The sequence below is a fragment of the Oreochromis niloticus genome, linkage group LG9 (genome assembly GCF_001858045.2).
Source record: "Oreochromis niloticus isolate F11D_XX linkage group LG9, O_niloticus_UMD_NMBU, whole genome shotgun sequence".
Lineage (NCBI taxonomy): Eukaryota > Metazoa > Chordata > Actinopteri > Cichliformes > Cichlidae > Oreochromis > Oreochromis niloticus.
This window is the reverse complement of record NC_031974.2, coordinates 29827204-29853999: the sequence shown is the minus strand read 5'-3', so window position 1 is coordinate 29853999 and position 26796 is coordinate 29827204. Positions and strand designations below refer to the sequence as shown.

At 45.9% G+C, this 26796-nt stretch overlaps 1 protein-coding gene across 1 annotated transcript in view; it reads right to left on the bottom strand.

The window, feature by feature from the left end:
- Positions 1 to 26796, bottom strand: part of zeb1b (zinc finger E-box binding homeobox 1b) — a 48256-nt gene that overhangs the window by 14140 nt on the left and 7320 nt on the right. Inside the window, 1 exon segment of the mRNA XM_003450226.5 lies at positions 1070 to 1225. Within this exon segment, the coding sequence (XP_003450274.2) occupies positions 1070 to 1225 (156 nt within the window).

The window sequence follows — 26796 nt, the reverse complement described above, 5'->3', positions numbered from 1 at the left end:
ATGCACAGGTCTGTGGTGTGACTGCATTTGTCTGTGTGACCGAAACCGCACAACAGAAACTGAAGGCTGCTCACTGCAAAGGAATTAAAATACATTTTTAAAAAAAAAAATCCCTCCGCAGACTGAAAGTGATATGTTACTGGACATTTTCACTGAAGCCTCCTTTCTGTTTCACACATCACAGCCCAAAATGACCAAGTGGCACAACAGGCTAAAATGCTGAATATCTCATTACCTTCAGTTCTTGGCACAAGCCTGAAGCTCACAGCGCTACAAGTGCGAATACAGATTTATGTGCGCATGCAGTGTGAGGTCAGCAGCACAGAGGCCTTGAGCCCAGGTTGAAACACCAACGTCCTTCAGCACCTGCAATTGTTGTTTAGTGTGGGTAGGGAGGGGGGTGCTGTGACGTCAGCCCCTTCCTGTGGCGGTGAGCTGCCTCTGATGTCACTTCCACGTGCTTTGAGGTAAAAAGAAGTTCACGGAGGCCCCGCCAATGCCCACCAGTGCCATAAAGCACTCCACTGACTCGGTGGGCCACAAGGTTATTTTTTTTCTGCTTGAAGGTCTCTCCCTCTGTTGGCATTGTCTTTGTTTAATATCATGCTTCCTGCCATAGCTGGATGTAGTACCTGTTTCCTCACACTCTGTTTCACAATGAGACAAAGCCTGGTACTTAACTGTGTGCAGATGTCAGCGAGGCCTTTCTTAACTTAGCCTACGGTCCATTTGCTGAGGTTAAAACAACAGCAAATGCATAAACAACCCCCCAAAAACAAAAAGCTTTTTAGAAATAAGTGTGGCATGAACACCAGGAGAAATGATAAAAATATAAACGTTCTGATAGTTGTTCATCTTCAAATACTGAACAAACCAGCATTTGTCTAAAGACAGGTGTAGCAAATATTAAATCATGTTACATTTGAATCTCAAAGCAGAAAATCAGATTAAGTGAGCACTCGTGTGGAACTTTTTCCTGGTGTAAAAACATCAACTGTGTTTCAGAAAGAGGCCGAGATAGCTGGTAGGCCTGCTTCACAACAACTGACAACACACTGCGCATCCTCACCTCGGTCCCAGCAGTGCTCCCTGGGGTGCTCATCTTCTGGCAGGGTGCTTTCGCAGTCGGCCCCGTCCGCCAGGCTGCCTTCCTCCTCCACGATGTGAAGCTTGTCCTCGTCATCCGAGTCTGAGCCGGCTTCCACCACATTATTGTAGTTAGTCACTGGAAGAAGAAACAAGGGAAGACATCAGAATGACTGGGGTGTATGTTTTTGAGAAGCTGTTGGAGCGGTACGGAGATAATTGGAGATAAATGTTTGTTAATTGAACGGGTAACTTTGGGATCCAAACCCACAGCAGTATCACTTGTCATAGGCGGATTATTCCTAAAACACTCCCTCTGTTCACTGAGTGAGTGAGCAGCGAGGCTTCAAACAGCGACAGAGAGCAACGGTTCACACTGTGAGAGGATGAATGTGAAGACCCCTTCTGCTATTGTGAGTTTGTTGTGGCTGTTACAGTCTTAAAACTTCCATTATGTGCTGCTGACTGACTCCTAAGACCACAAAAAATGTATCCACAACAATCCTAGAAGCTGCACACATTTGGCATTTGTATTTTTTATATTAACGTAATAAGAGGTGTGCTGTATGTGCGTTGTGTTTACGAGCGCTGAGTGTGCAAGGAGCCAGCGAGGTTAAATATATGTACTATGTCATTTAAATGTCAAAACTATTAAAGGGAATGGCTGAAGGAGGAGCAGGAGGAGGAGGGGGCAGGGAGTGGAAGCACCAGTTAAATAAACCCAACCCAATAACCCAGGCTAAATAGATTAGATGAAACTTAAAATGACCCCTACGGGGTTTAAGCCTGAGAGAATAAAACCACATGGAGTGAACGAGGGGCTGTTAAAAATAATGCCGGAGACGTTTTTGATGCTCGTTGCAGTAAAATGTGAGCAATCTGAATCCAACGGTGAAGACAAACTTCTAACAACAGGCTCTGTGCAGCAGAGGAACAGAGAACATTCACACTTGCACACACACGCACACTGAAGCAGTGTGTGAGATCATTAGATTTCGTGCTGAAGTGGTGTGTGTGCTGTGTGGGAGTCGGTGTGACCTGGTCGGACTGAAGGAGCCAGGAGACATCGAGACAGCCAGCCTACAGAGAGGGTTATTACGGGGAGTAAATTTTCCTGACCGACTGTCTGTTTCACATTTGTGTGTGTGTGTGCGAGTGCTAGCTGTGTGCTCCCGTGTCTTCTTTTCATTTCCACCATCTCTCAATTCCACCTGTGCTACTTCCACCCACTCTCCGTCCATTTCTCCCCTCCCCTCCTCCTCCATCCCTCTGTTCCGCAGAGAGAGCTACAGATCCTCTTGGAGGCCAAATCAATTCTCCAGCGAGAGCAGCCCCGTCAGCAGAGGGCCCGGGCTGCGGCGCTCAAACTAGCTCTCCGGCTACTTTATCTCACATCACACAACGCGCTCTATCACACACGCACACACCACCTGCATTCACTCACAGAATATGCACTGTGAGTACAAAGCACCTGAACAGTTTTTTCCCTTCACTCTCCCCATCCCCACTCGCCCACCTCTTTCTGAAGTGGCTGCAAATTTGTCAGGAGGAGGCGTATCCGGGAGAATCGTGAGCCTGTTTCAATCAATGAGAATTGTTTCAGCGAGGTCGCTCTCCTTCTGTCTTTTGCGTCGTGTGGGTCACTTACGACTGGTTTGTATTCACACGGACTCAGTAATTGTGCAAAAGGCCGAGGGGGGCGGCGAGGTATGAAAGGCGGTTGAGGAGGGAGGGAGAGGCGCTGTTATTCTGCGAGTCGTTGCGCGGGGTCATCGCAGTTGTGCCGCAGCTGTGAAATCCAAATGGGGTTCATCAGGAGAACTATTTCACTCACAACCTCTTTCTCTGAGAAAAAGAGTAGGTTCTCTTTTTCTTCACCGTGATGTGAGCGCCACACTCAAGAGATACATTCAGCAGGGTGTTGCACATCCTTTGGCTCCGCTATCCAGGATACATCCTGCAATCTATTTAAAGACCTTGACAGGCAAGAACAATTGAAGCCACAAAGCTGGGATCCCATTCAAATAAAGCTATAATTAATTAGCTTGATTCAGCGTTGCTATGTGTGAACTGCTCTGCATCGGTTCTTCTTGCTTGTCTGCCTAACAATGCCAAACTCTCTCTCTGCTGTAAGAGCGACCCAGCCGGGGATTGTCCGCTCAGGGTGCAGCACTTCATTGTGAAACAGAAGCTGCTTTGGGATGAGTCTGAGAGGCTGTGGGGCCACAGCCACTCAGGTGTGGAGCTGAGGTCAGCGATTACAAAGCCAACGCGCTCTGCCAGGCAGTGTCAAAAGAAAATGATCAACTATAAAGCTGTAGAGAGAAAATCAATGTGCTGGCGTGTGCAGATGGGGAGGTGGCAGCGAGCAGGACAATAAAAGCAGCAAAGTACAGCAAATGGGGTGAGAGATAGAAGTAGTGGATTGCGGGTGCTCGTGTGTGTGTGTGTGTGTGTGTGTGTGTGAGAAGGGGTGAACAGACAGGGCCCTTCCTGTGCCAAATGGTTGGCGGTGTTGAAACAAAAGTGTGTGTTCCAACAGGAGATGTAACACCTAGCATCAACAAAGGCTGCGGTCCCTTCTGGCTGACCAGGCTGAGCGTTTGGACAGCTGGCTTCATTAGCGCTAGCATGCTAGCACACAACAGGAGGATGACTCCTACGCATCTGAGAGAGAAAAAGTGCCGGTAGGTGGAGGAGGTGAGGAGCTTTACTTCTTCAAGTTTGCTCATTCTAGGTTTCAATGTGTGGAACACCTGAGAAAATAACAGCCTTTATGCGCGGCTTAGGCCTGAAGATGCACCAGAACTCCTCCGTGTGGATCACAGCACTCCATGATACCTCGCGTCTCCTGCAAAAAGCTCTCTTTAACTGCAGATGCATGCTGTCACTGAATGCTTTAGTAAAAGACTAAAGCCACAGTTGCTCGAGTTTCTCCACCCTCGCCATCACTCGCCACCCTCCTTCCCCATTTGCAAAGTTCCCAGAGTCTTTTGAAAGACAGTGCCAGGCAGTCTGTGTCAGCCACACTTAAATAAGCCTGCCTGAGAGAGAGGGGCCTGTCTTGTTATGACACCTGCCAGGCTGTATCAATTACTGGCAAAGGACCGATGACTGGGTGGGTTACTCCCAAAACAGGTCCGGCATTACTCTGTTGGATCACCTTGGCAGACGTGTCGTCACTGATCTGTCAGCGGCACGGAACACCGAGTGCCATGTGTCCCCGAATGCAGGTTCACTTTTGTTGGTCCTGCACGAGTACTTAGTGTCCTGTAATTGTGTAAACACACCGGCTCTTATTCTAAGCTCTCGCTATTTAAACCTGGCCTGATTGATGAACAAGGGGGAGGAGTGCTTGGTGCAGTTTATGCTCTGCCACACTGAGGTGTGTCAGAAAGGAATGGCACTATCTCAGCTCAGCCTTGTTGTCTCTGTGCTCTGGGGCCCTGAAGGTGTGAGTGACTGGCTTAAAAAGTGAGCTTTGGATTTGGACACAGTGACACAGATAGCCTTTGAACAAACATTCATTAACTACGAGGATATCCGTAAGGAACCTATAACTCATCGTTGCTGACTGACAGCCCCATGTACTAGAACGTGTAGGAGCTATGTCTGGAATGTCCAACCAAAACACTTTTCTCAGAGTTTGTCTCTTAAAGAGACAGATCAAAGGGTGCGTTCTCTTGCTGCTGCTAATTTCAGTCAACTGACTGACACGTATTGTGAGGTCTGCTGTAGTTCTGCTCACGATTAGACAGATTGACTCACAGCGAGCACCGGCAACGCTTTGTCTGCCCTTCTACCTCTCTTCTATCTCTATATTTAGCTTTGGTACAGGCTCCCTCATTGAGGTACGCCACTTATCTCATTTGGAGCTCAGGGCCAGGCAGGCAGCGGTGAAACTACCACAGGCATCCTCAAAGAGGACAGACTCTGCCGTCACAGAGTCTGCCCTTGCGGCTCTGCAATGCCATTTTCTCAGGGAAGGCAACCACTACAAAAAAACCCCCAGCTCGAACCAAAGTAAAACAAAGCCGTGCCATTCAAAACCTCAAGTATGCCGTCTCAAGGTGAGGCGCCTCATTCAGCGCTGAGGTAAACGCTGCTGGTTTTGTTAAAACAACAGCCGTCCTCCCACAGAGTCAGGAAGGTCAACTCAAGTGGCGATAACAAAACAAAAGAATTGGGGATTTTTATGGTAAGCTTGCTCACAGGCTGCTGCTTCAGCCCTGCTAAACAGTTCAGGTCGACAGAGGCTGACCTGAACTGCTTGGTTTGAGAGATATAACTGTGAATAACACATAACAGGATCCCTTCGCGCCAATTAGTTAGCTGTAGAGGACGCTTAAGTCTCAGAAGACTGTTTTTCCCAGCAAGTTTGCGGCTGGCTTGTTCCTCCACAGATGCAGCACAATATGCAGCTCCAAAAACTCCCCAAATGACTCTTACTCACTGTTCCAAGCAAGGCTGGGAAGGCCAAAAAAACAGAAGCACTAGTACAGGCCAAAGTTAAGAATAGCAGTCCTGAGAATTAGTCACTTTTAACGCAGTTATGTATTTACTTGCTACGAGAGCTAGAAATGAAAAATATTCCCGTACATTAACACATATGAGACTGCAGCATCTGTCAAAGCACTCCAACAACTTGTGGAGCAGAGCGCTTCACTGGAATCACTTTAGAGGTGAGATGGAAGACAATGGGCTTTTGTCTTCCTAATGACACTGATCAAGGTTTTAGCACGTGAGCTAATGAGCCTCTGCTGGTCACTCGTCTCCCATCTGATGAGCACTTTCCATGATAACACTAAGCCTAATGGAGGCTATTGTTCTCTTAATCTGCATGATGATACTTGGAGGTGTAAAGGTGGGTGTTAATGAGTGTAAAGCAAAGCAAAAAAAAAAGGGGGCCTTGCTTGTTAGGTCACATGTTTTTATTATTAGTCAGAGTTAGTCCTAATAACTCCCCAGATAAGTGTACGCGTACTGAGGGGGAATCGGAGGCTGGTAAGGGTACGAACCAGAGCGGCTGGTGATGGTATTTCTCTGCAGGGCTAATGATGAACCACACACATTCACTGCACTGGGTGTCCACAGTGAGTTGCTGCTTCTGGCTTCTCTTAGCTCTTCTAAATAAGGCCAGGTGGGCTGGTAGGAACCAGAGGGTGTCTTCACACCACACACACACACAATCCACAGCATGCCCTGCCACCAAGTTTACATTAGTCCTCCAGCTCATGTTTATGTTGGAGGTGAGAAGGCCCCATCGAAGGTAATAATACTTGTACACCTAATTGAGAGAGTGTGTGTTCTGAATGTAGCAGTTAAAAAATCTGCCTTGTTTATTGAAGGATTTTAATAATTACGAGTGACTGTGAGAGAAAAGAATGTAACTGATACATTTACATAACACAGACCCCCCCCCCAAAAAACCCCAAAATTAATTTTAAAAAAAAGAAGAAGAAGAAGCAAACCTCATGCTTTGCTACCCACTTCCAGTATCTCTAAAGCCTCCCTCTGTCCATCAGTGAAGAGGCCTGTTCTCAAACACTCAGCAGGTCTGTGGTGAGAAAATGCAAACTCCTGCAACCGGTCCAGCCATACACAGCACAGGCAGGTGACAGGGAGGCAGTGATGTAGGAGTTGGGTAAGTGTGAGGTGGTGCGGGGGGGGGGACACAGAGGTGAGGAGAGGAAACATCTGCTGTAGATTCTGGTAAAACCTGCAGTCACGCTTCCAGCAACCACCTTCCTTCTGTTTCTCTTTTACCTCTTCACGGTTGATCCGTCACTGTTTTTTCTTTCTTCCTCCTTTTTTCAACCACCAGGCCAACAAAACTATTTTACCTGAGTGACGCAATTTTATTACTCCTCACTTCTGACTGCATTGGAAAGCACCCCCACACGAAAAAACACTGCACCAAAAAGAGCAACACAAATATTTAGCCAGCACAGAAAACCTTTGGCGCACACCTGGGTAAACAGTTGTTTTCCTTCTGTTAACAGCCACTCTAACTTTAAGCGGCAGACAACTGAGCACAAACCTGGGCTAATGTTGCGTTAGCCTTCGTCAAATCTCATTTGGTCGTCGCAGGCAGAATGAAACGTCCCCGTCACCTCTGCTGTCAGACTCCATTCAGCCTGCATGTACAGACTGATGAGTTTGGAAAGCTGCACAGCACTATATTGGTGTTCTTCTCCTTTCATTTTGCCAATTTGTATGTCTGGGCTTGACATTTGGAGTGGAGGCTCTGTGTGGATATTATTAGAGCGGCCGCCTGAAGGTATTCAGCCTGTTTAAATGTAGTCAGCTACATCAGGAGCATCAAACTTCATTACATGGCTTGTTTCCTTTTTCTCCAGCCACTTCAGCATTAACGGCAGTAGCGTGGCTGGGTCAGCAAATGCTGTTTGAGCAAACACAAGTGAAATTAAGGTGGGATGTGTGCAAACTGGACTATTTATTTGTCATCAACAAGTGGGAGAATTACATCTAAATGCTGGAATTGTACAAACTTAACTGTTCTTACTTAAAAATGTAAAGACTGAAAATGGTTGAATATGGAAATTTGGATGGGGAAGAGAGAAGCAAGACCCCCAGTGCTAAAGAGAGCAGGCATCAGTAAAACAGATAGCACACTGGGGTAGAGATGGGTTGCAATGCAGCTTGCAGAGATAAAGCAATTGTGAACACGCCATATGAGTATAGCCAGTTGGATGTGTAGATGTATATAAGCTGAGCCATTGGGTGTGCGAGGTATTTTTTTAGTTTCCTGACTGTGGAAATATATTACCTTACTTTCTACTTACATTTTCTTAATATTTCTTCCCATCTAAGCAAAAATAGAATTTATGTTTGAGTGAATTTTTCCTACAAACTTTGTGATCTTCCTTTGGGAGAACGCCAAAACCTCCTTTTTGGGGGGGAGGGGGATTTTTTTTTGCAACTGCAAAACTGTGGCCTAACAGCTTGGCAAAAGCGCACTGAGGTGTGTGTTTAAATATATGCAATGAGCAGGGATGATGTTATCCAACCTGGTTGTGTAGTGCAGGCCTATATTAGGTTAGTGTAGCACAGGGCTGTTGCATTTTAGGAGCAGGTGACTGGACATTCCTGCCTGTATTAGGCTTGACAGTTTACTGTGGGGGAGTGCAGAGCACGGAGAATTACACTGGCCTCTGAAGAGGGAGGCAAGGAGGGAGGGAGGGAAGGAGGGAGGAGTGTGGTCAAACAATTCCCTAACTGAAAAAACCTCATTAAATCTTGCTTACCTGTAAGCGTACCTTACTGCACAGACTCATCACTGCTAACTTCAGTTCATTAAACACGAATGAACATTCAGCCATCAGCGCTGCCACGTTTACACTGCTCAATTCTTCACTGTGGCCGAGAATGCGTTTACAATGTAGATTAATACCGAGAAGGCCAGTCGGCAGCGAGAGATGTGCACGCACAACAGAAAGAGGGCAGAAGAGGTAAACAGAGGGGAATGGTGGCAAAGTGGGAGGACAGGAACTGCTAATGGCTTAAAAAGACAAAGCTGGGCTGTCACATATGATGCTCAACTGAACTGATGGCTGCTCCGGGGAGGGAGTGACACAAACTGTCTGACAGACTGGCATGAAAAACAGAGAGAGGAAACAGAGGGCTGCAAGAAGAAGGCATGAAGGAGGAAAATTATGTGAATAATAATAATAATTTAAAAAATGAAATCAAGACAACCAGGGAGTGGCAGGAAGAAAGAGGGTTAACCCAAAAGAGCGAGGGCAAGGGACAACATTTGGTTGGTGCATGAGTGCCTCGGTAAAGGTCAGGTGTTGACGCTGCGGCTCTGCCTGACAGATGTCTCATCGAGGGGACAGGCTGCAGGGCAACAGGCAGCACACATGGACACATTTGCGCACATTTGTACACACATTCATGGACAGGTGGAAGTGCAGAAATAACCCAGAAGTTCCCTTTTGCTCATTGGTTGCATCTAATTTTACAACATTTGCAAGTTCCCCATTTATAGCGATCAGCAGGTCGACACACCTCAGTTAGGCCTCGGTCCAGATCCGTGTTGACAACCTACTGTGGCTTCACTAATAGCGACACTAACACGCAGAAGCGCTGTGCGAGCTCTTCCTTTTTGATGAAAACCCTCCTCTGTGTAGCATTTCGACAGCAGCTAACTACTCTCCCGTTTCCAGAATGTCATCTCTGTCACAAGACTTCAGAGGCCAAACGTCCTGCGCAACCCCCGACACACACGGCGTGCAATCAAACGCATCGCCCGAGGCCACCACGCAGTTGTCACAGTGGTTTCTTCTTATTTGCGTGAAGCACGGAGAGAAAGGGGTTAACGCCATAAACTTGCATCCACAAACGCTCTTTTGTCACCTCACTCCTCCGCTAACAACCCCCACTCCCTTCACCACTGTCCTTTCCTTTCTCCCCAGGCAAAATGGCCTTTCCCTCTGTGATCAGGAAGGGTTAGTCCCCCCCTACAACACCAGCCCCTGGGGCGAACAGAGCTGAAGAGCAGTCAAGCAGTAGCACTCACACCATTACCCTGCTGTTAGATGAACACAAGGGTGGACTACAGACGGCCTGTTGGATGGACAGCTACAAAAATCTGTCTTGTTAAACCAGGCGAGAAGGAATGTGTACATGTGTGTATACATGATGCAAGACCTCAACTAAACGGTGTATGTGTGTGTGGAGTGGGGTCACATTATTCCACAGTGCTGCTTAACACTCACTCCCTTCAGCTGTACTTTGTGTAACTAATACATAAGCTATGATGAGTAGAACAGGGGCGGACAGATGAAAAATGGCAGGCCGAGTGAGCAGCGTCACTGTTAATGCACCCTCTGGATGTGGCGCTCTATAGTGAAATGGCTGAGGCAGCAGGTAAGCACAGGTTCATCATGAAGTGATATATTGACGGGCCCTCTTTTGTCCATTATGTTCTCCGGCGCATGGGCGTGTGTCTGGGTGCCACTGGCCCGGGGAGACCATTAGTTCCCCGTGTCAGAATTTGGAGGGGAGTATCGACAGTGCGGCTGGGTTAATCGATATTGGCAAATCTCTCACTCCTCTCTGCCATCTATGCTAACGGGCCTCCAGCGAGTCAAACACAGCTTCTGTGTACTCCTGCTATTACGCCCTGCTTTGTTTCTTCCAGCTTTGTAAACAGGAGAAAAATGAACCGTTGCTTTTGAGGAAGGGGAACACGTGTGGAATGGATTCGAAAAGTGCGACTAATGCGACTGCCAACCAAACAATGCAGTCACTCTGTGCGAGTCACATGCAGCTGTCTTGTCCTTCATTCAGCTTAGTCATGTTCTTTCCTGCTCTGCTCAGATGCTCGTTTCTGCTCCGTGAGGCCAGACCAGGGTTTCTTTGCATGCCGCAGCCAACAGGGTGGGACCCTGATTACCCAAGCACACTGCAATCATTGGACTGGACTCTCGGGACTATTCCATGTGAAGTCACCTATAATGTGAAGTAATTTAGCAGGGAAACAGCCAGGGAAATGTTCTCTCTTTTCTTTTTCTTGTTAAGTACTCTCAAGTAGAAACACTTGAGAGACCCTATTTGATGGTCCTAGGGGAGAAAACCTGCATCAGGAAAGATGATGTTGTTAAGTCCCCTTTTCGAGCCAACTTTCCCAAAACTAATCCCAACCCTATAGCTAACCAGGAGCATTACTTACAGCAACTGGCTGCTGACACATTTCCTGACCTGTTTTTATTAAACAAGTCATCCCGGCCTACACTTCATTCGGATTCTGCAAGAGCTGGGATGATACTGGGAGAAAAACACCAAAGAGGAAGAAGAAGGTCCTGCTTTTTGTGTCTCTGACAGCACGGTGACTGAACAGGGTCAAACAGAGCGACGTTTCTCCCTGCCGGTCAGGGGGAATTCCACCGGGCAGTGTGTGACCCTGAACACCAGCCTTCCTGTTTGACCGCTGTGATTTGACTTTGTCGCCGAGAGGAAGAGGAAAGAAAGACGGCTCTGTCCAAGCACTAGCTCTTCTTGTCACCCCACCAGCATGATTGTTCCTTGTCCTGTTGGTTGTGAAATAATTAAAGCAGTAAGGTGAACATTTGAGCAATACTCTGGCAATCTGGTGGTTTCTGGGCTGAACTGAAGTCATCTGAGTCATCTGTTACTGTCTCTGCAGTCAACAGGTCTCAGTCTGGAGATTTTGAACATGTTCAGACCAAATGCTAAGCAAAGTGACACAATACCACGCAACACAAGACACAAACTAGTTCTACACGAGCTGAAAAATTCACTCGATGCTAAGATTCTGCAAGGCTCCTGATTGAGGTGTACGATTCAGCTTCACCATTAAACAGATTCAGTAAAAGAGTTTGGAGCAAGAACACCCGATTTCGTGGTAAACTCTGCTCTCGCTGGCTGTTAGGCGTCAGGATTTCTGGGTTGCCAAATAGTTTAAAAACATGTCAGTTACCGTATTTGCATGAGATATGCGAGGCGAAACTTAACGTTTGGTCTCTGCACATCATTAGGCAGCTCTCACTGAAGCTGTTCTGAAATGTGTTGCCAGCATATTAGGAAGGTATTTAGTGTTATTTTTTTATTTTGTCACCCTTTCGTGTGTAGATATATAAATATATTTGTGTGTGTGTGTGTGCAGGTGTTGCCAGATCAGTGATAACACTCTTGCTTTTAATAAACTCTGCAGCAGTGCCGTGTGTGTGTTGGTGTCTTAGTGTGTGTGCATGTGTGGCTTGCTGAAAGGTCCTGGGCGTGTAATTGATGGGGGCTTTAGCACAGTAAACACATGCAAACGCACACACACACACACACACAGGAGATGGGTGGAGAGAGGGGTGGTCATACGCAGCAATGTTCACCTAACATTATTCATCCTGTGTACATCCGTGTAAGCTGAGTACACTGCTCCCCATACTGATGAGCCAAGTGGTGTGTATTAGTCACTTTATTTAAACACATACAAATAGCAGCAAATGGAGGCAATTTAGAGCATTCGTGCTCTTTTTCTTTTGTCTTTCTCCATTTTTTGCAGTACTTCCCTTCATTATCTGCACGATGGGCTGATTCAGAGCAAGGAGGCCGGGAGAAGGCGGCTAAGAAGGAGAGAATGGAGAGAGAGAGTGCAGGCAGGGAGGAGGAGAGGTTATTTTGGAGTCTCTGAACTGTAATCACCACCTACAGCTGCTTCCTCCCAGGTGCTCCAACTGGACATCGACAAAGAGAGGGAGGGTGAAAGTAGAAGAGCACAGAGAGAGAGAAAAAAACACTCCTGGAAGAGAAGTATTGGTGTCTTTCTGTTCATAAGTACCCCAAATTTCCATTTATCACTACATAACTAAACTTACACACATCCTAACACCTCTGCTGCAGACAAATTGCGTTGTGTTTCCACAGTTTTCCCTCCTGCTGAGACCCTGCAGGCGAACGGGAAGTTTTATCTAAGGAGTAGGAGGAAGCTGAAACTAACACAGAGCTGACACGACACTTCCAGTACCTGCCAGAGGAGACAGGATGGTGACTACACTTTCAGAGGAAACTAGTCTGGCTGTGAATGACACCAGACAGCGTGTGACTCGCACAAATAGCAGGTGAGACTGACTAATTAGCCCAGTTTAGCCCGTGTGGTAACATGGCCTGCAGTTTGCATCACATTCACAGCGCTGAAAGCTAATGGATAAATGAATTAGCATTGGTGTAAAAGGTAAGGTAACACAGGTACGGTGAAAATGTGCAGTTATGTTGTGGTCATGTGTGCTTAGGTTAATCTGATAACCTAACAGTGTTAGTCCATTAGAGGGCTTACTCTATCTCGAGTTCATGTAATGAGCCGACTTCTTCAGCAGGAGCCTTATCGTACAAAAGGAATGCATAAACCACAAGTCTGAACCCTCATACAGCAGAAGCTTGTTATTAGGGTGAGCTCATTTAATTCTGATCATTAGCAGTTCTATCTTTTCATTTTGCCACTGCAGTGAGATGCAGCGACGCCGTCTGATTAGCTTCTCCATTTACAGCTAACTTCTGAGATGACCATATTAGGAATATCCATTCCTTTTATACAGACCAGAGAGCAGGAAAACAACAGCTGGAAACTAAGCATTTAGCGCAATCTGAAGCATGAGCCTTTTGGCTCTCTGTACTTCGGGCCCCTATCTAAAGAGAGGGTGATAACTGTAATTTCGGTGGTCACGGGGACATAACGTGTTGAATGACCAATCAAAGCTGATTTAAAAAACAAAACAAAAAAAAACTCCAATGCCCCAACGAGATCTCCTCTACTTGACCCACGAGGGCACCATACAAATGCTAAATCACCGCTACAGTGCAAGAACCTGACTGGCTTATATGTTTGTCAGTTCAGCTTTAGATTTGCTCTTCAGCAGTGGGGGTGGGAGAACCACCACCTCTGCCATCAGGGAACCCTGTAAATTTCTATTTAGTATTCCTCAAGCTCCCCATCTCCTCCTTCATTAAACCTCTCTGCTCACAGGGATCGCTTACACATATGCTGAAACTTCTATCATGTTTAACAAGAGGATCCACCATTCTAACAACAACATGGAAAGTAAGCGAAAGCACAGGGTGTGATACTATACGAACACTGTACGTGCTCCAGTGTTTCCCCTCCAATGCACGTTTTAAGGATCTTCCACCATCAGGCACAAACACACTTCATCATTTACTCAACAGCCGCAGCCAGGCACAGTTGTCACTGCATAAAGTCTCAGGGGCCAGAAAATACATCACGCATCACACAGCAAAACACCTTCCACATTTCTGCACTGCTGGTGTTTAAATAAAGAAAAAAAAACCTCCGTATGGAAGGCTGCGGGTGCGTCCCTCTAAGTCATCCATGGCAGCCTCCCATTATTGTCCAATAAAAGTAGTTGGCGCCATGTGAGCCGTACATGTCACCGCCAGCAGCTCCACTGTCTGTCTCCACTGCTTTTTCCACTAGTTGCTGCACATAGTAACAACGAGAATGTAACAACAAATATGGATAAATATATAAAAAATGTCTCAAACAGACGAGTTCAGAGTGACGCAGAGAAAAAAGTCTGGAGGGGAACTTATTCTACTCATTTCCGACTCAGTACTTTTATTGGACTCTGCTGGAGTAGCTCTGCATGATTCATGGTTTGAAACCATACAACTGGCCTTGCTGAAGCCCTTCACTATCTAAAACAAGCTGCTTCCCCTCCCTTTATGCCAACTTTCTTCTGATTACTTGCTCATCACAAACGAAAGGTTTGAAGATTGAGGAGGAGAGAGTATCACAGAGATGTGATGTTTGCCCCATTCCTGATTATTTACTGTTTTGCACATTTTCCACACTTAAATGTTTCAGATCATCAAACAATTTTTAATTCTGAGATAACTGGATTCAATACAAAAGACAGTTTTTAAAGGATCGTTTCCTTTATTCAGGGAAAAAAACACATCCAAACCTACCTGACACTATGTGAAATGATAACTGTCTCCTCTTGTTAAATCATGAATTAGCTGTGATTAATCACATTTCAGTTTCACTAGCCACATCCAGGCCTGACTGCTGCCAGACCTGCTGAATCAAGACATCACTTAAATAGAATAGTGCCCTTTTCACAGCACCGTATATCCCTGTATATCAGAGATATCCTCCCTTACTGACCGTCAGAGCTACGAGAAAACAGGAGTGTTTAGAGCTCTGGGCTCACATCATGTAGTTTAACCTCATACATAGTTTAGTTTAGAAAGCTGCATTTTTGTATCACATACACTTGTGTAGTGAAGTGCCTGTGCTCAGATACAGACCCCATAAAAACCATCAATCCATTCATGCATAAACAAAAACTAAAAAAAAAAGAGCTGCACTGCAAGCCACCAGAGGTTAAGCGTACAGCACTGTCATCCTGTTAAAGCTGGAGCTTCGAGCCTGGCCAAACAAAACCTGGCTGATAAGGATGGCGGTGGCATCAAAGCCTTACAGATTATAGATTACCATCAAATCAGCCCGTGCACTGCTGAGATGGACAGGCACCTGCTACTTTACTGTAATGCCCCTTATCCACGGTGCTGGTGATTAAGACAGGAAGCGTGTGTGTGTGTGTGTGTGTGTGTGTGTGTCTAGGGGTCAGATCTGGACTTGTATACACAATAGCTTCTCATTAATAAGAATGAAAGAGGTCTCCATAAAACAATGGGATGCTGGTGAAACCCTCTGGTGTTAGCCCTTTTTTTTACTACACCCACCAGTAGGGTGTTACATATATATGTACTCATAGACTATAGCACCACCATCCACTGTTATTCCAGTGTAACTGTGGCCCAGTGCCAGCCTCGGCCCTCTCAGATCACTCAGTTACTGCCGTGCAGTTTGCTGCCTCTCTGCCCTCATTGCTCCCCTTTGCCAGCAGCGGTGTGAGGATTAAAGGAAAATCCTGACCTCTTCATCCACCTCTCTTTAATACCTGTGCTCACTTTAAATGGCTCCTTGAAAACCTAACTGGCTGGATTACGCGCACAGGTGCTTTCCCAACTCCTCCCGCCTGCCCACCTCTGCTGAGCATACCTCACTGGCATGACCTCAGAACAGGTGGAATCCAACCACACTGTGGGAATTAGATGTATGATTGCGATGCAGCCTGCATGATCCGGCAAGCGTTAAAAAAAGAAAGTGCAGGTCGTAGGATGACAGTCAACAGGATATGCTGATGTTCAGTTTATCTCCAACACACACACACACACACACACACACACACACACACAAACATTCCCGCACCCTTAAAATTTCACCAGCAGGGCAGAAATGCTCCCTCCTGTCTGTCTCCCCGTTGGAGTCGCTGGCCCAGCACTTTTCTCCATTTTCATCTTCATTCGTAACCTTTATCTCCCTCCTCTCCTCCCATCGCCTCACTTTATCTCTGCCTTTATTCTTGTTTTTTTTTCCTAAACCACACTTCTCTAAAGGTGGGAGATGCTGATATTGTGTGCACTCTACATGAAACAATATATAAGAGAACCTTGGGGCCTGTATAGGTGGGGGTTAGGCATGCTGCCAGCTTAGTGGCACCGCTATGTACGTGCGCCTTTTGTGCTGCTGCTTTGCAGGTATAAATATTTCAAGATGACTTCAAGCTTGCTCACATGAAGATTTTAAGGTCTTTACTGGATTTTATGCCAATTTGAAATAGCCAAATTTAATAAACAAGACAACAATCAGACCTATCAGAAAATGGATCTGGGCTGAATGCAGAGTGCTTTAAATTCTCTCTGCTCCCCACAGAGCTAAAAAATAAAGATAAATAAAAGATTTCAAAAATCAGACAATACTTTGTCACGTGTGCCATCCTATATCATCACCATATGTTCTATCGTGTCACAAACTGGGCTCACAGGTATCAGGAGAGACCCTGCCGTGCATGTTTCATTCATGCCCAGCCATCATTTATAGGTAGGTACACTCACGCTATGGTCGTTTGTCTCTCTGATGGAGAGTGAAGCAGCGGCTACAGGCGGAGAACAACTCTCATGCTACTTTAATGGGAATGAATAAAGGATGAGTCGAGGCTCAGACAACAGGTTAAGACGCTGTTTAGCACCTCTGGCCCAGCGCCCAGTGTTAGAAAGATGGGACAGATGGTGGAAAGGCGGACAAAGAGAGGAATTAGAAGGAGACATTAGAAAGAACATCAACATCAATAGATTAAGGAGGTGCACTGGTTCCTAGTGAGTACTTTGACTGTAGCATTTAGCAGAAGGACAGGGGTCTTTCTGAACAGCACATTAAACAGCAGTGAAGGAGAGAAAGCTACTTGATGACACTGAGTCTGGTTCCATACGCCTCCACAGAACTCCTCTCTTTGATCCGCCTTGGAGAAAATGAAAGGCACTGGAAAAGTGGAAAAAGAAAAAAGAAAAACACGGGAAGAATGGGGACCTGGGAAGAAGGATCCAAAGCAACGCCTTTGAGAAAGCGATCTTGGGTTTAAGATGAACACGGTGCCGAAGTGGGTCGGCGTAGTCGGTCATTGGTGGCGGTCTGGGAACAGGCAGAACAGGCGCTGGGCTGACGATGGTGCCAGTCTGCTACCTCTGATGCAGTCATAATAGCTGCCACCTGTCCTGGGTTATGGCAGCTACAGAGAGAGCTGATGGCAGCAGCCAGCAGCACCTGTGTTCAACAGTCAGATCACCACATCAAAACAAGCCTGGAGGGTTATAGCATTGCCTTGGGGGGGTGGAGGGTGGAGCTCAAGGGCATCTGAAGAACCAACAAATAGAGCTTTTCAAGATGTTTTCCCCTTCATGAACCGGGATCATTGGAACGAGGACTGTAGGTGTTTCAATAACTCTATTTAAGAGCAAATAATTCAGGGTGTCACTGCAGAGCTGCCCCTCATTTCCTAAAAAGTGTCAATAAGCGTTCGCCGAGGCTTAGGGATGCCAATTAAACTGCTCATCTGCCACAAAACAACGCAGAACAGTGTGAACACACTTTCAAGCTTTTAAAGTCCGGGGGAAGCATTTGAGGAGCTGTGGGCTGACGGCTGGTGCCATGTGACATGGTGTGAGTGCATCTTATTTTAGAGTGAGAGGTTGAGATAAGGTGTTAAAAGGAGGGGAGGGAAAGGAATGCTGAGCTGTCCTTGTAAGCCACGACTCATGCTGGATGTTAAAATGTTTGATTAGAAGCAGCGAGTGCTCAAAGAACATCTCCTCTGTTGTATTTGTCCGAATCCAGACCATTCACAGTGAACATATATTCCACTTCAAACTGCAGAGAGCTAGCCTGTAATCGTCTGCGCCTTTCTTCAGTGATCATGACATCTGAACCACCATCCTGTTCTCTCAGCTTCTCCTGTGTGTGTGTGTGTGTGTGTGTGTGTGTGTACCCCACGCAGCAGTTTATTTAGCTGCCATGTTTACATTCCTGCTCAGTCAGCCCCTCCCAGGGGAGGATGACTGGATCTGAACTGTAGCTGAGCCTCTCTCGGTCTCATAGCTCAAGCCAGTTACATGATGGTTACTACAGATACCCGTGACTGACACACACGAGCACACAGTCAACACTCTTTGTTGGCTCTGGAAAACAAAAGAATATTTGTATACAGACGTGTGAAGCAAATCTGTCACTCCTACACGGCAAAGATAAGTGCCTTTTTTTTTTCTTCCATTATTAGTATGGGCGTGGCCACGATATGGGGAGGCTAATTGGATGGAGTTATAGGACGTCCTGAGTGCTCAGGTCCCCAGCACTTCCCTGCCCTCATCATTAGACTGACTGGCTCCTGTGGCCTCCGGCAGAGTGCTGTCTGCACGCCCTAATGACCGCTGACTCACTCAGCACGCAGCAGTGCCGCCACATTAGCCCAGCCCAGAATAGCCCCAAATAAAGAGAGATGAGAAGGGAGCAGGGATGTTTGGCGCCCCTGCAGTCCTGTAAGACATTACTCTCGACCGCACATGATATGTGCTATTGGATTCGTTTCTATCATAAACTCGTGTAAGAACCGCATTCAGCCTTTGTGGCATTGTTACAGCTTCAAAGTGAGGAAAAACAGGGCCAGCACTCCAAGTTATTGTGCTAACAGCTGATAGGCTCATAGGAATCCATGAAAGACCTACAAACTCTAGGTCAACTGTCTATAACGCGTTTGACTTAACTCAATAAATTCGACATAATCCAGTACCCGACATGCACTGGGTGGTGCCTGCAGATATGTGAAGTTTCTCCGCTGCTATGGCTACACAACATGATGAAATGTGCACAGAAATCAGTGCTCCAGCTAATGGAATTAGCATTAGCGACAACAGTTTAGAAAATATGTTTGTACCACTTATACCGTTATATCAATAGACAAATGCATTAGGAATATTATAAATGCAGCATGGAAACACTGCAGAAAAGCCGCTGTGGTTGTAGACGACCTCGCCACTACCTCTTGTTAATGTTTTCTGGGTTCTGCCATGAGCTTGAGACGACTGTGCCAAGCTAATAAATTTAGCTAATACATAAACTAGTCACTAAGATTAAATTATATCATTTATGAGTTTGAAGAAGATTCATTCAAATGTCAGTGAGTTTTTTTAATGATCTCTGTTAGAAAAAAAACAAACCAGGAACAATTTGAAACAATTAAGTGAAAAGTTAGCATTGATCACATAGGAAATTTCCACCATGACACTTTAATTTTTTCCTCTCTGACAGGCTTTAGTGTTATCTGCTGTCTCATGATGCGGTGGAAAAACCCAACTCCAGTACAGGACAGTTTCCATGCAGCGACCCACTGACTTGCTTTAACACTTACGTTTTTATATGTTGTTAAATGCAATCTAGCGTGCTAAATCAGTGAGCTTTTGAGGTGATACACGGTGTTTTTTTAATTTAAGGGTTTCCCCCTCTTTTCCAGTCTTCATTTTTAGTGCTGACAAATAAATGGAAGAAGCAGATCGGCACATTTCCCAGAACTAGCCCTTTAATTGCCTAACACAAAGCTCAGTAAATGAAAACACTGTGTGGCTCAGCTGATAGCTATGGGTTAACTAGGCTGCAAAACCCACATGATGGCAGGACAGAGGACTGCTCTGTGTTTAACTGACCATGGGAGGTAGGAGGAGATGGGGAGGGAGACAGGGGGAGTTTTTGTACTGCTGTCCTTCCAAAATGAAGTAAAGCTCCCCCTCGAGCACGGCGGCCATGTCTAACAAGTGTTCAGTTCATATAGTAGGTGGGAAAATAAGTTTCATTTTGATGACTGACGGGTCAAAAAGGAGGGTCGCTGCTTTAATTTTCCTCAATGTTCATAAGTCATCGGACAGACACAGAGCGAAGGAGGGAGAGGACACATCTGCGAGGGATTTGGGATTGATTTCACCTTCTGTCAGAAGACAGAATAACAGTGAGAGCGAGTGTGAAAGAGGCACGGCCTGTCTGAAATACACCAACCAAGTGCAGTATCAGCCAAAAATACTCCTCCTAACAAGTCAATGCCATGTATTGATTAGTTCTACTCAGGGCTTATGCAACATCACCACCTCAGTATACAATTATGGTGTAATCACTGTGCACAAGCAGGGGGGTTTGCACAGCAACCTGCTTGCCCTGTAGAGATGGAAAAGTAAACTGTTCATGTGTGCCATGGGGTCCTTAAATCAAACTACACAATGTGAACAAAAGACCTGGAAACACTGAGAGAACTGTGCTCGCATAAACCCATATATAGAGCCAGAGGCAGGGAGAGAGTACAAAGGAGGCAGGGGGGAGGCATGTTAAACGTTTGCAGGGCTCTGAGAAGGCCTCAACCATGGATATGACTTAAGAGATGAGAACTATTCTGGATTCATAAATCAGGAAGAGCCGAGGCGGATGTCCAGCTAAAGACTAAGAGAGAGGAAAGTGTTGGGCTGACTCAGATGCAATCACCTGCATCGTCTGTTTTCCTGCTCTTAAACCACCATTTACTCCTCCCGCTCCTCCTCATCTTCCTCCTCTGCTGAAACCCAACACAGCCCCATTCCCACTGGGTCTCTGATGTGAGCTATGAGATGGCCGTGCTTAATCGATAGTGCCAGGTTGCCAAGACAACCTTGATTTCCTGTCGTCGTTTTTGCCGAGCGCCGGTGATTGCGCTGGGTGTCCGTTGCACCTGCCGCCCTCTCCTCCAGCCCCCCCCCCCCCCGTCACTGTCTCATCAGGCGCCCCTTATCCCTCGCCTCCATCTCTCCGTGCTCGCAACATATAGCCGCCATAGACAAAAGGGGAAGGCGGTCGTACAAAGGCAAAACAGACGACGGGTCTGAACAATCAACTTTGTGAACTTGTGGTGCTGAGAGCGAGGCCACATGCACCCACCACACACTTTGAACAAACGCACACGCCCCGTCATCCCTAACAAAAGTGAGATGTGACAGCTATCACGTCTACCTTGGACGATGATGTCAGTGCACCTGGGGAGCGTTTACTCTCAGGCCCTCTCTCTTTGGCACCTCTAGTTTTTTTTTTTTTTCATTAATGGAGAGCTCATTAATCGTGGTTGATAACAAGGATGTGGGACAGGGACATGATTAAGGGGCTCTCTCTCCTTTAGCTTGGCGCCCTTGGGGATAAACAGCCTTGTGTGTGTGTGTGTGTGTGTGTGCGCTTTTGTGTGGGCTGCATGTTAAAACTGCTAAAGGACACCCACACTCCCAGTGCTATCTCTAGGACATCTGTGGGATAGGAAAATACATGTTTCCACTTTTTCCACTGAGAATTTACATACAAATGTGCGCTAACCCTTCTTCCCTCGTTATGTGGATTCCCTAAAGGCTACACTTTAATGCTTAAGGAGCTGACACTCGTGGAGAGGACTTGGAATGAGTCTCTCCAGAGTTTTTCCTTGACTTCCGAGACTCTTAAGCTTCTCAACTAATTCTCACAGATTGAGGAATTGCTTGAGAATAAAAGTAAATATTATGTCTGTCAAAGTCTTTTGAAAAAGCTGCATTTTGTGGTCATTTGTCAGTTCACCAGTGCATCAGACAGCGACTAATTTCTCAGCGTCAGACTTGCTGCAGACTATGAAATTATTGATCCAAAGTTAAAAGAGTGATGTGCCTTGCATTTGTTCGGCTGTGCTTTGTGTGTGAGCGTATTGGCCTGCATTGTGTTTGAGACTTAAACATTACTGAGACCGCCATAAACAGTCAACACGCCAACTCCCAAACAGAACAAGGACATATAAGTACACTGTGCAAAGCTTATGTAAAGATACAGGACACTTCGCACAGTAAGCAACCATTTTCTGTGAATGCTGCAGATACGTGTTGTAGTTTACAACTAAGTAAAGGGTTAACATTAGCTACCACAGCAACCAAGACTCCTGCAGCAGCTGATCACATTTGACCAGCGCTGCTCTTCAGCTGACTTAGGTTCACACTCTGTTCAGCAGACAGTATATACTGTAATATATTTTACATTAATAAAGTATTAACAAGATGGACACTAAAATAGCATTATAATAAAAGCAAACAGTTAATAGTCAATACTGTAAAAGTCCTATTCTGTACGAAGAAGTAATGAACGATGCTCTAAAATAACAGTTTCATGCGGTGAAATTAGGAATCTGAAATCCTCATTTTACATGGTATATCTAATTCTATACTACTACATTTACTATATGGCAAATAGAGAAAACGATGCTGTTGAGTCATTAAAACAAGCTAATTATGAGTACGCTAATATCGAAAGGAGGCCATCAAATGTCGCCAGTAAAGCAAACAATTATTGTGTAATACATTAAACAGGTTTGTACAGTTTCTGAAGCATGACGGTGTAGAGGTGTAAATGACTAACTGGGTGAAATGGCTCCAAACTGGGCCAAGATTAGTAAGGTTTTTTCTAATTTAACTTGAACCACAAATGCATCTACAAACACAATGGCATGTTAGGACGTCTGCAGCAGAGAGCAGAGATCAGCCCGTGCTCGCATGAGGGCTTTGTAGCTCTGCAATCATTTAGTCTTACACACACATTAAATCCAATCTGTCTGGACCAGGACCCTAATCCCCTCTCCCCCCGGCCGTGGAGACAAGAAGACAGTAATCCTCTATATTTGTATATTAATAGGAACGGCCTCCGCGAGGGCCTCTCTATATGTTGTGATGTATGTTTTATTAGTTGTGTAATCTGCTTGTTGATCAGAGGGCCAGACCGTTTAAACCGAGGTTTTAATAAAACACAGCCAGGCCTGCCTCAGGGATAAGCTCCCCAAGGACAAGTGAAAGAGCATAGGCTCAATAGACTCATCATCAACAATAAACAGCTTTACATCAACGCTATCTGTCAAGGGCCAATACAATTATTAGGTGAAATTCAACCCTGAGGCCTCTGCCCTTCCAAAGAAAAGATAAAGATAAAGATAAAGCTAGATAAAGGCTAGATAAAGCCTAACCCAAATATGAGCTTGTTACCATAATGCATGCTTCGTTCAACTATCGAGTTATTTCTGAGGGTCTGCTTTCGTGTCACTGCATGTGTCCGTGATAATCCAAGTTACTCTGAGAATTTCTCCCAGTCCCCGAGGACCCTCGAGCAGCAGAGTACAGGAGAGCTGGAGAGGTAAGATTCCTTTGGATCTGAATCACGTTGGAGTCGTCCGCTCACCTTCCAGCCCGTCTAGACACTGTGTCACTGCCACACCCCTCTGGACATCTGTCCTGATTCAATAGATTTTTCAGACAGCCATTAGATTAGAAGGGCACTGCTTTAAATTAGCTGCTGAGTTGGGGAGTGATGGAGGTGGGCTGGACAGAAGGGCCATTACAGCGCAGGGGACACTGTCCCTTATGCTTACCAATGCTGTGCAGCTGCCAGCCATCACCCCCGATGTCTGTAATCAGTTGAGCTGCAAAGGCTGCTGATGTAATTTGTACGAATGGCTCTTTAAAATATTTTACAGAGATATGTGGCATCAGCTTGCAGGCCCAGTTTATGGTAGGCATCAATCAAAGTGACTTCCATAGAGTAAACAAACAAACAGCTTTTAAACATCTGGTGAGGAGAGACAGAGAGAGCAAGAGAGACACCCTGGGGAGATGTGTGATTTTCCTCTGAGATGTGTTGATTAACAGGAAAGATGGCAGAATGGGCAGAACATGAAACAGAAAACCCCCCGAAAAAGCCTTAGAGATGGGTCATACTCAGGTCAGGATTCAGGTGGAGGTTAGGAATGCACTCAAAAACCTAACACACACACAAAATACAGAAAACACATAGCCTTCGAATGCAGTGCAGCTAGACCATGTGACTGTCACGGGGTAATCTCATGGGAGCATCCCCCACCCCTGAGCTCCCCCCGTTTATGGACTGTAACAACAGGAAGTCAGCCCGGCCTGCAACATCACACCACACCTACAGATAACTGCTGACAGTAATACTCGCACAGAAACACAAGATTTACACAGTCTTCACAGTTACTTTTAATCCATAAGAAAGTGTGCGGTGTGGCCAAAGAGTCGGTGGCACCGCGCCCGCTGCTGCCGGCGTCGGTGTTGCACTGGTGAGCGAGGCGCGCTGCAGCCTGGCAGTGAAACAAGGAGAGGCCAAAGTTGGCAGGGGGTGGGCCTTTCACTCACTGAATAGCCCTTGTTTATCTAGGTCCCTCTGGGAAGTCAGGACACTGCAGTGAATGGGAGCCAGTTAGCAGCGATGGCATAATAAGATGGGTGGGGGGTGGGGTCATTGAAATTCAGCGCAGGCTACTGTCGAGACAAACCACCCTTGCCAGCTGTGGCAGTAACTTAAAGGAGCAAAGGGAGTGTTTTCAAAGTCTGAGGTTTTTCTGGGCGACCGACACACCATCAGGTGACCAAACCAGCTTTGATGTGCCGTTACTAACACGTAAAAAACATTCAGTGACGGCAGAGACCTTTCAGAAGACCGGGCCACTGTTTTACTACAGCTACAGATTACAATGTATAATGACACTCAGTGCTGCTGAATGAACTGCAGTCAGTATTCTGTTGCTTGATGCCAGGCACATGTCAGTTTAGCTAAGGCTAGCTAGCTAACTGCCCTGATTTTACTATTACAGTAGAAAGTAAAGTTTGTGAAAACAGCTCAAGGCTTCACAGTGGAACTTCACTAACTAATGTATACATGGTCTGTAACATATACTCTAAGACTATAGCGACACTACATAAGACTGGCGATGAGCAGTTTGCCACATTAGCCATTTGAAAATAGCGCAATAAAGTTACCTGTGAGTTTGGGTAACGTGGCTAACTCTGCTTTTTTCTTTCAGACACATGAAACATAAACTGATTTCCCTAACATCTGTTTATTTATGGATCCTTACTAATATAATATTAGAATGCAATTTAAAAATAAGGATGATCTCACTCTAAATTTGGCTAAGCTTGCTACGTGACCTGGCTTACAATTTGGCCGTGTAAGCATTTGGTAACATTAGGAAGAAGAAATACAGCAAAAAACAACCCTAAGTTCAGACACTGGCAATGAAAAGTGTTAGAAACAGTTACATGACAGGCACCGTGTCATTACGAGTGTATGGAACACTGCAGGTGAGTGAAGCAAGAGCCTCTGCAAAAACAACAAAAAATAAAAATAAATAAAAGGAGCCAGTGCAACCATTAAATGTATGGTAGAAAAGCCAAATCTTTCTAATGAAAAGAAATGTTCTTTCTCTTTGCCCTCTATGCGCTCCAAGCCAGCGTGTCAGCCGTAGTGCCGGTTCCTTTTCCAGCCTTTCATGTTTTCTGTCCCAGTTTGAGGCCTCAACAACCCCTGATGAGGATCCTTAAATAGGCTGCCACAGGTGCCGGGGGGCGCGCCGAGGTGAAGGAGGGGGAGGTGGCCTGGATGGGAGCAGGTCTGCAGGAAGCCTCTTGTTTTCCCAGAGATAAAGGGCTTTCAGGTTGCATCCTGGGCCGTAATCTCTCGCACACTTCCTGGTTTTGTTCGCGGTGAGTCCAGAGAAAAATGACAAAATAACCTTCGCCCCGAAAAGCTGATCGATAGCTTCTGACGAGACAGGATGCGTGTGATGTTGAATTTGAAGAGCGTAAAATGACAAAGAGACAGCTCAGATTTGACTCTGAGCGGTGTTCATTAATGGCCCTTGATCACGGCTGATTTATGGGTTCATTTATTCCAAGTGCTGGTTCATTACTGATGATGATTATAAAAGTGTGCATATAATTTCTTTTCTGACCTCTTCATTTGCTTTTAGAGCACAATTAACATTGTTCCAAGCTCTTACAACCCAATTACAGAAAAGACAACGCTGCCTTCCTTCAAATTCAAGTCCCTTAACCAGTCACTTTAGAGCTGGCCTTGTGTTTAAAAGGGTCCATTTACTAGAAATTTGCATGAAAGGGGTTTATTGAAAAGTTGGCATTGAGCAGGAGTGCAAACTTCAGAAGAATAGGCAACACATTCACATATCCACACAGAGAAAAAAAACAAAAAAACGCTTCAGTTCCAGTTCTTTTTTCTGCCTCTCCCACATTTTCTCTCTCTATTCTGATCATGTCCTTCTTGAGGAGGCCAGCGTTTGACCGTGAGCCACACCCTCTTTCCTCCTGCCAGAGGAAACTTTCAATCTCAGTCTCCCTCCCTCGCTCTGCCCGTGGCTCTGGCTCTCTCATACTTTTGTCAGGTGTTATTTATGAGTGCTGTATGCCTACAGCACCTGCTGGTGCTGGAGAGTCTAAGCCAAGGCAGCTGCTAGAGAGAGGAATGAGAGACAGAAACGAAAAGAATACATAGAGGAGGACGCAGGGAGTTACAGAAAGTTTGTTGATGTTTAAGAGCACCGACAGCTAACGATGAGCTGTAGGAACACACCAACGAGTGATGAACAAGCACTAATTAATAATGTTGTACAGCTCCAAACAGGATCAATTAAAGGCCATGCTTCACTGACTTTTGGTGCCGCTGTAATGACAGAGGGGAGGGCGCTGTCAGCAACGAGGAGGAACACAGACAGGCTGGCTGTGGAGATCCAGAGGTATTCACTCCTTTCATTTCATTATCCATTAGAGCCACACACATATACATGAAACGCACACAGGGAGGTCAAAGTATGTTTTCACTGTAAACACCTGAATGCTGGCAGCAGTGAGCTGAGTCAGCACAGGTGGGCTGAGACAGGTCAAAGGTCACTGGCTTTGTTCCATTTCCAGTGGGAGACGCAAAAAACACTTTGTCCTTTT